The 13,617-nt window shown below is 48.5% G+C and overlaps 1 protein-coding gene across 1 annotated transcript in view; it reads right to left on the reverse strand.

Moving 5' to 3' along the window:
• Positions 1-55: 55 nt before the first annotated feature.
• HMGXB3 (HMG-box containing 3) overlaps positions 56-13,617 on the reverse strand; it is a 43,824-nt gene continuing 30,262 nt past the window's right edge. Inside the window, exons 14-20 of the mRNA XM_037161944.2 lie at positions 11,347-11,478; positions 10,252-10,436; positions 6,384-6,603; positions 4,863-4,996; positions 3,725-3,841; positions 2,042-2,251; positions 56-1,444 (exon numbers count right to left, since the gene is read on the reverse strand). Coding sequence (XP_037017839.2) covers positions 977-1,444; positions 2,042-2,251; positions 3,725-3,841; positions 4,863-4,996; positions 6,384-6,603; positions 10,252-10,436; positions 11,347-11,478 — 1,466 coding nt within the window. The 3' untranslated portion in view covers positions 56-976. The remainder of the gene's footprint in view (positions 1,445-2,041; positions 2,252-3,724; positions 3,842-4,862; positions 4,997-6,383; positions 6,604-10,251; positions 10,437-11,346; positions 11,479-13,617) is intronic.

Genomic DNA, 13,617 nt, shown 5'->3' on the forward strand with positions numbered 1-13,617 from the left:
CACCACGGCGCTCAACCACGCTGCTCCACACAGTGAACGTGGAACTGACTCTTGCTTCACCCAAACAAGATAATTTAATAAACTTTATTCTTGCTGAGGAAGACGGAGGGGAAAAAAGCCACCTACTCCACCCCTCTGAATAAATTAAGTAACACACGGCCAATTCCCGTGCCCTAAGCAAACCCTGGGCACTTGAGCCAGTCTCACTGTTTCTGCGCGGCCCAGTCTGCTTCCCCTTCACGGAAGGGAGTTTTTCCTACTGCTGCCAGGTTATGTTACGCCATGGGCCACATCCCCTCTGTGGTGAGGGTCCAGAGAGACCCACAGAGGATGTAGAGTGCAGCAGCAGCGGCCAGGGAAAAGAGGAAGGTGGTCCTCTTTCTCACAGCGCTGGCAACGAGGACAGGCCTGGAGGGGGGCTGTGCCGACTGGGTCTCCCTTCTCAGTTTTCCCCAGATTAGGGTGTAGGAAAAGCAGGAGGGAAGTGCACCCCTCCTCTGGGAGAGCCCAAAAGGGCCCCCAGAGCTAAAGAAGCCCCCAAGGCCCTGAGTCAAAGGCAACAGGCTAAGAGCTCCTGCGGCTGTAGGGAAGGAAGTGTTCCCTGGGACCAGAAGGGCTACCTCAGCAGTCTGCCCACCTAGTGCCGGACTCCACCTTCCCCACCTGACCCGCAGCAGGCCCCAGGGGAGCCACCAGCCTTCCCTCAGCCTCCCTTCTCTATTGAACATACAATGTTCTCCAAGTGCTTTCTCGGAGCTGGTAAGGAATGTACTGTACCTTTCCCGACCCCTGGGACGTTGAGAACCAAAGACCCTGGGCCCCACCGTGCTCAGAAAACGGGAGCTCTTTGGTCAGTGCCGGCCTCAGAGGCCCTCCCCACAGGTGCGCACTCCCGGTCCCCCGGGTGCGCCTGCCTCGGGGAAGGGCTTCGCTATGGCTTGAGAGAGACGGTGCAGTCCTTGTACCAGAGCCTGGCTTATTCTGCCACTGCGGCCACCTCCTCTTCCTCACCCTCCTCCTCTGTCTCTGTCTTGATCTGAGCGATGCCCAGGCGGTACAGGGTGTCGCGGATGACCACCTCGCCGGGCTGGCAGCTCTGCACAACCTCGTGGATCTGCCGGTTGACAATGTCGCGGCTAGTGAGGAAGTCCACGAGGCGGTTGTAGAGGTAATAGTGGGTGGCACTGTCAAAGGCGATGGGCCGCTGGCGGACGCCGTTCGGTCTGCTCTCTGCGAGAGAGGCCAGGATAGCTGTGTAGGGTGCCAACTCAGGACACAGGGTCAAAGAGCGGTGCCCAGCACTGCAGTCGCCAGGACTGGGCGCCGTGCCTGCGTGTACGATGCGCCGCGTGGCAGTCTTGGTGACTGGGTGCTGGACAGAGGGCTCAGCCTCCATCATGTCCACAGTGTAATGCTGATCCAAGAGCTCCGGGCAGGACACGCTCTGAAAGAGAAGAAGCCACTTTGACGTGACAGAATGATGACAGTGGGCCCTGTGTGGTGGGAGAGAGTGAAGGCTGTGGGTCATTAGCACTATTTAATCCTCATAGCAACACGTAGCTTATCCCCTGGGGCAAGTCCCCTCTTCTCCCTCTCTGCGCCTCGATTTCCTCTCATGAGAATGGGACAGTAACCAGACCACGTGTCAGACTAACTGAGCTGCTGGCCATCGTTTACTGCTGTGCTTGGGCAACTGAGGAAGGGCCGCAGGGCAGTGGGGAGCGGCGGCTCCCCGAGGCTCAACGCCTCCTGCAGCGCTGGGCACACGCTCACAGAGCCAGTGATGACAACGATGACCCTTTCCCCCTACTACCATAGGGGAACAGCTGGAGGGTACGGCTGCCGTTTCTTGCTGCAGAGGGTTTGACTGCATACACACAGGGCTTGGTCAGTAAAATGTGTGGAATAAATGCTGGTTCCAGAGCATGAGGACAAAATACTGAGGGAGAACAGATGCTGGAGACAAGGCTTTCCTGAAGAACCAGGGGCTGGTCCTGGTTGGCCTGCAGAATCTATTCCAGGTCCTCAGAAGAAAACTCACCACGGGCGGCTCCATGGGGCTAGAAAAACAGCCCTGGTTCTTCCCCCACATCTGTTTGGTCAGCTCTGGGTAGCAGAGGTCAGCACACAGGGCCACTGGTGTGGCCATGTCTACCATGTAGACAGGTGGCCAATGGCGAGAAGAGGCAAGCAGATCCACATGGTCACGGGCGCTCTCGCCCCGCACAAGGTACTTGGAGCCGCAGATCACCTAGAGGCAGAGTCGGAGGGCACAGCATGTGGCTAAGAAGCTCATCTGCAGACACGCTTCTTCCCAGGAAGATGAACAATCAGGTTTCGTAACTGAAGCTGCAGACATCTTTCCAGAGCCCTGAACGTTCTGCTTCCCTCCTACTTCTGTCCATAAAGGAAGTCGCCAGCTCGTCCCTGACTGCTTCCACGAAGAGGAGGGAGCATCCAAACTTTAACAGAGGCTGAAAACCCCCCAGGTCATGGGTTCCAACACGGCCACCCCTGCCACCTAACACTACCTAGTACCACCGTCCCATCCAGTCATTCCTGATCCCGGCTGCACAGCACTGGCAGCTTAAGAGCTGGTTAAAAATGGAGGCTCCTGGGCCCTACCTCAGACCTAAAGAAGCCTCTGGGGTGGGGGCATTCTAAGCGGCTCCCCACCAGACCTGGACACAGTTTAGCGAACACCTCCACTGCCAGGATCCCTACGTGTCACCCCACTGCCAGGCAGCTGCGTGCACACTGGAGAATTCTGCCTCCGCCTCCACCTTGCACCTGCACACCCCAGCAGGCCTAGGTGTCACCTCCAGGTGGTACGGCTCTCCCATCACAGCCCTGAGATTTCTAACTCCCACATCTGTCCCTCTGTTGTCATGAGATGGCTGCAGTCACATGAACACAACTCTCTGAGCGGGCTCTGATCTGCCAGGGCAGAGCACCCAGTATCTCCTCAGACACAGCTTTTGTTAAAGGAGCTGACGACCTGGTTCTCTTTTTGACAGCCAGGCTGCCCTGCCCACGTACACATCTCCCTGCCCAATCCAGTACTTGTGCATGGGGTGGCATACACTCTAGTGTCTTCCTGGGCCTCCTCTGTCATACGGCATGACCTTTCTGGAGGGATCCTGATGGCCACCCTGTCCACACCCTCTACAGACACAGTGATCTTCCTAAAACCAAAATCAGACCATGTCTATCCCACTTCCCATTCATCTTCACCCATCGTGTCCCTTGGCCTGCAAGACCTTACACGATCTGGCCTCTGCTGACCCTGCAACCCCCCTCCTCTTGGCCCGCTAGGCTCTCCCACTGAGGGCTTAGGGGTTGCTCTTCCTCTGCTAGAACCTTCCTTCCCTGGTTCATCACCAGGCCTTGCAGCCTTCTCTGGCTGCCCACGGACAGCAGGCCCCTCACTGTCACTGCCTACCTCAGGCCCGTATGACAATCTGTGTGACTTTGTGTCCCACTAAAATGAGGTCCCCTAGGAAGGAAAGACACTGCTGCTCACCTACGTACTTTCAGTAGCTGACAAAGGGGCCAGCACGCAATAGGGCGCTCAGCGAATACTCCCTGATGACAACCAGACTCCCTGCCCGCCCGAGCATGGCTCGCTGAGCTAGGTGCCAGCCCCTGCAAGTGTGAACCAGGCCCATCTGACTGCGGACAATGACGTGAGCAAACCCGCCCCACGTTTCTGTTACGGTCTTACCTGATGGGGGCACACCTTGTAGATTTTACCCCCTGTGAGATGAGGTGGGGGCTGTCTAGTTCTGGCTCCATTCTGTACAGATTTATAGAGGGCCAACAAGGAAAGGCAGAGCTGGTCCTGGAGCAGAAGGTCAAGATTAAAAAAAAAAGCGGTGAATCCTAAAGGACCAGGCCTGTGCACAGCATCGAATGCTCACGTCATTACCCAAAGTGGAAGAATAACCTGTCAAAGCCAAAGTGGACCTTGAAGCCTCACTAGCCCAACATCCTCTAGGACATTCGGGGACCCTGAGGCCCTGAAAGGATCAGGTCACAGGACAGAGCCAGCCGGACAGAACATGCTGCCCCTCTGTCCGGGCCACCTGGAGGCCTGTATTCCTCCTGCTTTTTACAGGGCAGGGAAAGCTTCAAAGACAGCGGACATCTGAGTCTGAAGTTGAAGGAAACATCCAAGTCCAACAGCTGTGTCAGTATGAAGAGCGAACAACACATGAAGACAACACTCCCCGCACCCTCCACGGACTGTCACACACGCATTTCCTGAGACCCCGGACAGGTGCAAGCACACACCGAGGAGTGCCTCTGACAACAGTCTTGTGAGGTCAGTATTTCAGTCATTTCTACTTTGCAAAATGAGAAAACAATGCTCAGAAGTATCAGGTGCTGCTGCCCTGATCACAGTGGCTCAGCTGGGCATCGTTCCATAAAGGGAAAGATGGTTGGTTCAATTCCCGATCAGGGCACATGACTGGGCTGCAGGTCAGGGTGTGTTCAAGAAGCAACCAATTGAAATTTCTCTTTCTCTTTTTTCCCTCCTTTCCCCTTTCACAATAAATAGATAAATTTTAAAAATCTTTAAATATCTATCTATCCAAGGTCACAAATGGTGAGCAGGAGAGCAGGACTCCCTACGTCAGGTTCTGAACCCGATACCTCCAACAGAGGGACCGACTGGAGGGGAAGCCTCACACACATGCCCTGACCTGGCTGCTAACCACTTCCCCAGCCACCCTGCCTGCCAGCACCTTTTACCCAACGTGGGTGCCCAGGCGCAGGTACCCATACTATAGTCCTGCCCAGAAAAATGGACCACTGGCCCACTCCCCACACCCGTCTCTACGGCTACCCCCGCCACTCACCTTGGAGTCTCCTGCCCCGAAGGGGATGCCACACCGCCTCAGCAGGTACTGCAGCTCCTCCTCGCTGTAGGAGCCCATCTCTTCAAGCCTGCAGGTGCCCTCCTGGAGCAGCCTCACCAAGGCACTGCCGCTGCCTGCAAGAGACGGCCGTGCTGAGCGGAGGGCACTGCCACCAGCCCACAGAGGTCACAGGCGGTCCCTCGTGCACGAGGGTGACAACAAGGGCTGAGGCCTGCAGTACGGCAAGGAGTGGAAGTAGGCTCTGCCCCGAGCGCTGCCCTGGGTGCTAGGGACAGTGGACTCAAGGCAGGTCTCTGAGTTCTGCAGAGACCTGTAATTTCTCAGCGCTGGTTCTGCACCCTTGAACAGCTAGGGAATGTATCCAGCAGAGTGCCCTTGCAAATAACTCCCACATGGGTCAGATTTTCACCTTTTAACGTTGTTCAGAACCAAGATCTCAGATGCTTCCACAACTATAGAAATGAGAAGCAGCAGCTCCCATTTAAAAAGGTTCTTTATACACTATGTTCCTGAATCCGACTAATCCACAGAAACGTGTGGGGACCTTAAAACCCCCAGCAATTCCTGGGCCCAGCCAACAACAAACAGGAGGTGGGCCCAGGACCTAATGCCAGGAAGCACTGCCTGAGAACCAGAGGGTCACAACATACTAAATACTTAGAAAAACCAATTTAGTGGGTCATATCCAGAATTTTAAAAATAAAATAAAACAGGAAATAGAGTATACTGCACTTGGTAAGAAAAATACCGTTTTATGAAAGTTTTGTTTCAGTTACGGACACACACATGTACTACTATAAGGATCATGTTGGGTCATGATGCAGAACCTATTTCTTACTATGAATTGTAGTTAAAAAAAACAAAAAAGAAAGAAAAGAAAAAAGTAGAAGGCCATCACGCTAAGTAATTAGATCACTTTGTCTTCCTCACAGCCCAGGAGGTGGGTAACCACATCATGCCCCTTTTGTGAATGAAGCAAGAGGCTCAGGGCAATGAATGGAACTGGTGGAGGTCACATAGCTACTCACACTGAGTGGCACAGTGGCACTCAGACTCAGGCTGTCGGAAACCTATGCTCTCAACAGCTAATCCAGGGTGTCTCAATGTATATCCACAGAGCATCTGCAGAAGCACCTAAAAGACTTTAGAAGGCAGACTCCCTGGCCCCCCTGTTCATCGGTGAGAATCTTTGGGGTTGTAGCCTTATCATCAGCATTTCTCAGAGGGCTCCCACTGTTCAGTGCAGCACACCCCAAAGGGCTGACGGGGGGCTGTGGGGGTCAGTCCTATAGAATTCAGCTGGCAGCGCTTCAAAACTGGCACCATGACTTTATAATCTCCAGGGGACTCTGCCACAGGTTGTCATATCTTCCCAGAAGGAGCCAGCCCTTCAGGTGGGCCTGGCCCCCACTCCGCCATTTGCACACCCTGCCATGGGCAATGTTCTAGACTCTTGACTGGGCCCTTCCCTGACCCCAGCCAGCCACCAGGTGGCCTTACCAGGTACTGGCCGTACATCCAGGTTTTTGTCTTTCTCAGTGTTGACGACCACAGCTCCTCTCATGAGTGGTGGGAAGAAGGGGGCAATAACAGAGGCATCAAACTTGGTGATAGGGATGCTGGCAGGGAAGGCCACCTGCTCAATCACCTCTGTCTCCATCGTGGCCCAAAAGTCCTCCATGTTTACCTCACTAGAGCCCAAGAACTCAGGCCAGGTGAACTAAAAGGTCAGGATAAAAAAGGTCAAACTGTAGGTAGGAGCCACAGAATATTAGCAACACAATTGCCTACCTTCTTGATACACTCAGGGCAACCAAGGCTGGGGGGCAGGGAGTTCGGTACGACATCCATGCACTGCTGGGGCACCCCCAAATCTGACACCTCCATACCTGTCTTTTGGCCACACACAAGCCTGGCAGTGTCTGAGTGAGACCACTGGAGTAATACAGTCTAGTTTCAAAGCCCATACCCTAGTCCCTCTATTGGCTGGCAGGAATCAACAGAATACAATTCGGTGGCATTCCACCTACTTCCAAGGCCTTGCTGCTTCCTGACCTCCTCCAGGAAGGCCTCCCAGGCCTGCCAGCAGACAGCTATCTCCTCTACCTCACGCAGCATTCACTTCTATATTGTAGGCACCCAGTGGTTGTGCTATTCAGTTTTTCTCCTGGTATCCCCCTTACATGGTCCTCAAGGTATGACCCTAATCCTATTACTTACAGCAGAGTCATTTGCGTTACTTAGCAATGCTGATACTTGAGCCGCATGTCATTATGTGTGAACTAAATTTCTAAGTTTCCATTTTAACAAGTTCCTTATGTAGGCCCTGGCCAGGTAGCTCAGCTGGTTAGAGCATCATCCCAATATGCCAAGGTTGCCGGTTGGATCCCCAATCACAGCACATACGAGAATCATCCAATAATGTATAACTAAGTGGAACAACATTGATATTTCTCTCTCCCCACTCCTCCCTCTCTAAAACCAAAAAGAAAAAGGCTCCCCGTGTGTGCAATTCTTGAAGTGTGGCCCCTACATTGACCAGCAGTGTGAGCCTCAATCAGCCAGGAACTTGTTAGAATTGCAATTCTCAGCCCCACTGTAGACCTACTGAATCAGAAACCCTGTGGGTGAGGCTGAGGTAGCCATCCACACTAGACAGATTGAGAACCACTGCCCAGAAGAATTCTTATGCCCACCAAGTCTGAGGACCACTACCTCCCCCATCTCACTCCTTTTCCTTCCCCAACTCACAGGGCATGAGCACACGCTGCACATAAATGACAGTCTCCCACCACACCTTCACAAGGTACTGAGCCCACCCTCCACACTGAACAGGGACAGGAAATGCAAAGAGTATGCGGTGCGTACAGCTGACATGACTGCTGTGGTCAGTCTGGAGGGGTCTCCTCTATACAGCCCCTCAAGGGAGGGGCCAACCAGAGAGTCTCCTCACAGACAAATGCATATTTAATTTTCTTCAGTCACTTCCTGTTTTATTTCATAGACTTCAGGGTAATTCCCACCTTCTTCTCCCCATACGTACCACCCACTCTACACACACAAAAGGCAGAATATAAAGTAAGTCCTGGTCTCTAGAAAGAAACATGCAGTAGCACAAAAGGGAAGGCCTGCACACTGAGAACAAAAAGAAGAGTCCCGGCAGGACTAGGAGATGTGAGCTTTGCAGGGAGTGGGCTTCTGTCCACCCTGGAGACCAGAAGTCGGAGCAGTCAGATGTGTTCAGAAAACCAGAGCTCAGAAACCCAGGAGGTTTGGGAAAGCACATATGAATGAGCTCAGACCCCCGAGTCAGGAAACCAGACTGAGGTCCAGTCCCCGCTCTGCCCCTTCCTGGCTGAATGAGCACGGACAAGGTCCTGCAGGCTTCAGTCCCTTCATCTGTACGAATCTCAGAGTTGGGGTGGGAAGTGAGTCATACAGTAAAGCACTGAGCGGACTGTAAGAACTTGGCATATGCAATAAAATGCTTAATAATCATAGCTGCATTACTGTTAATATTACATTAGGCAAACAGATTAGAATGAGTCTAGAATAGCCTCTTGGTGAAGTAATACAAAAAAAGCAAAATTTTTTACAGTTCATTTTATCTACAAGGAATACTTAGAAAGATCCAGGAAGCAGTATGTTTATTTTCCTATGTCTTATTGTATACCACCATTCTTTAAATGTATATATTTAATTAAAATGTGTACTTTTTTTAATTGAGAAGAAAGAGAGAATATGAATCAAATCTCTGATATGCCCAGCTGGCTGGACTAAAACTTTTTTCCAAAGGCTCCACACCTCCCCTGGTGGTGACCAAGTGAGCCGCATGTCTGGTGCCTGAAGTCACTTCCTGTCCCAGTCCCTGGACGCTACAGCCAGGGGCCAGGCACAGGGTCACTGGAGAGTTAATCAACTTGTGGAATCTTTAAAAACCCCTGTACCAAATTAAGGAAGCTTCCCTATTATTCCCTGTTTGCTAAGAGAGTTATCATTAAATGGGTATTGAATAATATTGAAAGTCTCTTTCACATCCAATGAAATAATCATACAGCTTTACTCCTTTCATCTGTTAAGTAGTGAATCACATTATTTTCTAAGTTGAAGCAGTCTTGATAAGGATAAAGTTAGTCACAATGGATTACTTTATTATTAGAGTTGATTTGCTATTATCTTATTCAGGACATCAACATCTATATCCATTAGTATAACCAATTCCAATTTTTCCTATTATACTAAATGTCTGGTTTTGTTTTCAAAGTTACATGGCCTTACAATACAATGAGTTGTATATTTGCTATTCTTCTATAATTAGAATCATGGGTTTTTAAAAAATATTTTACTTATTTATATTTTGGAGAGAGAGGGGAAAGGAGGGAGAAAGAAAGAGAGAGAAATATCGATGACAGAAAGAAACATTGATTGGTTGCCTCTTGTACATGCCCCAACAGGGGACCGAACCTGCAACCCAGGCATGTGCCCTGACCTGGAATCCAACTGGCAACCTTTCACTTTGTGGAATGATACCCAATCAACTAAGCCACATTGGTCAGGACCAAGATCATATGTTTCTTAGAGATCTGTTAGACTTAATATCCAGCTATCTGACTCTGGTGTTACCTTTGTGCAAACATTTTTTCATTAAGAACCTACATCAGATCAGATCCTCAAAACCCTTCAGAGTCCCTCCATCTCCCTCACTGTAAATCCTTACAGTGGCCCATGTGACCCCACGTAGAGTCCTGCCTTCTAAACCTCACGGGCCCTGCCACTCTCCCCGCCGCTCGCACACTCCGGCCACCAGGGCCTCCTTGCTGCGGCTCCTCAGCCCTGTCCAGCAAACCCACCTCAGCCCCTTTCCTTGCTGCTCCCTCCGCGGGCATGTTCCTCTCCCAGAGGAGCGCGGACTTCAATCTCTATTCCTCCCCCTGCACCTGAGAGCCACCCTGACTACCCTCCATAAAACAGGAGTTCCTCTTCCTACCACACTGATATGTTTCTTGTCATTTATTTTATATACATGGAAGTATTAAATTAAAATATCAAATTATTGTCTCCTATTTCCCCAAACCAGAATGTGAGCTCCATGAGCTGAAAAACTTTCTGGGTTTTTTTTTATTCTCACTTCTCAAGTGCCTAAAAAGTACACTAGATCATGCTTAATGAATTGTTGAATGAATAATCAATGCCTCTATTTCCACCTGACCCTCCTTAGATGAAAACCTAAGCAGTGGCAAGAAAAAGTCACTCTTCTCACACAGGATGACTAGAGCCATCTGCCTCCGGGGACATAGCATGCAGGAGGGTGGCAGCGAAATGCGTGGACAGTTCTAAAGGCTGCCCATGGTGACTAAGGGGCACTTACCTCCACACTCTTCAATGCCAGCACGTTTTCTTCATTCCTCTGGGCTATTTCCACTTTGGGGGCCACGCCGCAGATGCCACAGATCATGTCATTGTAGTCTCGGACAGTGAGGCACTCAAAAGCCCAATAGCCATTGCAGAGCAGCTCCTGCAGCTGGCTCAGCTCCTCTGAGGTCAATGACTTCTCTGGAAGAAGAGCAAGAGCTCTGAGCCAGTCATAGATTAAGACTCTGAGGCCACTGGGGATAAGCCATTGGCCAGCAAGAACGGCGATTCTGCGACATGACTTCTCTCCTAAGAACACCCAAGACTACAAACCACTCCAGGGTCAAGCACCCTGGCCTTCACGTGCTGGGGTGGCAACCCAGAGGACAATTCTAATCAGAGTTATACCTGCCTGTACTAAGTACCTACTAGGCACCAGATGCTGTGTCAAGAGCTTCAAATTACCTCATTTAACTCATGTCTTTATGAACCATAAGCTATCATTTTCCTCAATTTATAACTGGGGAAACTGAGGCACAGAGAATAACTTGCTCAAAATCACTCTCCACTCAGTGGCAGAGCCAAGACTCAAGCACAGGGTGGTCTGACTCTGGAACTTCTGCTCTAGTCCATCCAACCTCATAGCAGGGAAGGTGCAGGGGGACTGGAGTCTGTAAGAATGGGATGGAAAAAGCACAAACAGAAGTAAGTAAGGAGAGCAAGGGCAAAACAACTTCTAACGATAAGGAGGCTGGTTTCCTCAGCGTGAGCCTTGGAACGCATAGCCAACCTCTGGAAGCTGCATATGAGTCGAAATGAGTCTGATAACATGCAGCAAAGCCGAGTCCGCCTACAGCCAAAGGACGAGCTTCTAAAAGTCAGTTTAACCTCCTCCTGAGGGTCTCTGGATGTGTGGACAGACTAACGCCTTCCAAAGTTAGTGTGGCACTTGTAAAATTCAAGAAGAGAAGTGTGTTTGGGGACAAAGAATTTCTCCTTTTCAAAATATTGAATGTTCCCCCCGAAGACGACTCTTTTAAACAAAGCCTGTTGCTGAAAATTTCCAGGGAGCTTAGGACTACCCTTGGAAAGGGAGGGAGCCGGCCTGTACCTGTCTGCTCCTGCACCGACTTCAGAACAACGCTGACGGACACTCTAGGGTCCTCTCCCAGCTTGATCTGGTTTCGGATTGCAAAAAGCAAGTCCAGGCTCACGAGCAGCTTGTTCCCCACATTAAAGAGACCTGCAGGTTAAGAAGAGGCAAAAGGGAAATTCACTATAACATCATATACAATGGCAAAAATTGGGAACAAAGTAAATGCTCAATAGAGGAACAGTTAAATAAATTATGGTGCATTCATAAAATAGCAAGCTATGCATCACTACAAAAAATAAGGTAGACCGACATGCTCTGGCGTGGACTTGTTCATAGTACATTATTAAATGAAAAGAGCAAATAATAAAATATGTATAGAATTTTTGGAAACATTTTATTTATTTATTTTTAGAGAGAGGAAAAAGAGGGAGAAAGAGAGAGAAACATCAATGTGTGGTTGGTTGCCTCTCAAGTGCCCCCTACATGTCTGGCTCCCAACCCACACGTGTGCCCTGACCAGGAATCCTGACCATCACCATTTGGATGGTGACCCTTTGTCTCTCAGGCCAGCACTCAAACCACTGAGCCATGCCAGCCAGGGCATAATTTTTTTAATATAAAAAAGGAACTGTCTCCCAGCACCCAGCTCAGTCCTCATGACCACTCACAGTTGTACTGTAAGGAAAGACCAGGAGTACCCTTTAGCCCAGGAATGCGTAAGAAATGGGACAATGGCCATAAAATCCCCCCTCTACCAAATTTTGGGAAAAAGGACTCAGAGAAATTTAAATGTAGTCAGTTTAGGACAAATAATGCACTAATTTGCACAAAAGCATATTATGGGATATGTGTTCCCATTAAAAGAGGCTATAAGGGAGAGGTAAAACCTTTCTAAGTATGATACATTCTGAAGCCGTAAAGGAGAAGATCAAAATGATTTACTGTATTTTGCTGTGTATAATGCACACTTTTTTACCCAAATTTTTGAGGGAAAAATAAGCATGTGCATTATACATGGGTGGTACTACTCTCATATACACACACATGTCTTTCATTTTTACTTATGCTTATGTGCTAAAAGTTTATTGCTTTTATGTGCTAAAAGCAATAATGATATCCATATTCAAAATAATACCCTGGACAGCACAATAATCAGTTTTGTTGAACTTTTAATTCAATAAAAAATTGAATTAAAAAATTAAAACGAAAGATGTTTTTTCTGGAATTTTGGCCAAAAACATGGATGTGCATTATACATGGGAGCGCATAAAACACAGCAAAATATGGTACATAAAAATTAAATGAAAAGCAAAACCCCTCCCTTTGTGTCCCACCCCCCCAAAAATCACAAATTTAAAGCACAACTAATAAACTGGGGAAGAACTCTGTCAACAAAATAACCCCAAAGAAGAATAGAAGTATTCATAAGATTAATTCATGAAGTAGAAAAAACACACAAAAGATAGTCAATCTCTTAGTAATCAAAGAAATACAAAAATTAAGAAATGATATACCAGTTATTATTACCTATCAAATTGATAAGGTTTAAAAACTTATAGTACTAATCTACAAAAATATTTAGGCATGAATATAACAAAATATGCACAAGACCTACATGCTGAAAAGCATAAAATACTGATGAAAGAAATAAAAGAAAACCTAATAAAATGAAAAGACAAACCATGTTCCTTGACAGGACAACTTGGTATTTTTAAGCAGGTCAAACTTCCCAAAACTGATCTACAGATTTAATGCAATTACAGCAGGATTGTGCAGACAGTGATGAGCTGATTCTTAAAATTTATACTGACATGCAAAGGAACGAATAGAGACAAAACAATTCAGGAAACAATTCATGCAAATGTGAGGGTGGAAGACTCACTGCTACCTAACTGTAAGACCCGCCATAAAGGTGCGGTGAACAAGACAGTGTGACACTGACAAAAGAACAGACAACAGGAACACGTGGAACGGAACAGAAGGCAGAAACAGACCCACACGTGTGATGTACTGACTTCAAAAGAAATGGAGGCAGTTCACTGAAGAAAGAACTACTTTTCAAAATGACAGTACAACAATTAGAGGTCAACAGGCAAAAACAAAAAATGAACTTGACCTGAGCCTCACACTTTATATAAAAATTAATTCACAGATCTAAATGTAAACCTTAAAATTATAAAACTTTTAGAAGAAAACCTAAGAAAATATTAATGACTTGGGCTACCCAGGTAAAGATCTTAGAGCACCAAAGCACATTCCTTAAAGGAAAAAGTGATGAAATTAAAA

Source organism: Artibeus jamaicensis, unplaced genomic scaffold (genome assembly GCF_021234435.1).
Source record: "Artibeus jamaicensis isolate MK-2021 breed Jamaican fruit bat unplaced genomic scaffold, CSHL_Jam_final contig_432, whole genome shotgun sequence".
NCBI lineage: Eukaryota > Metazoa > Chordata > Mammalia > Chiroptera > Phyllostomidae > Artibeus > Artibeus jamaicensis.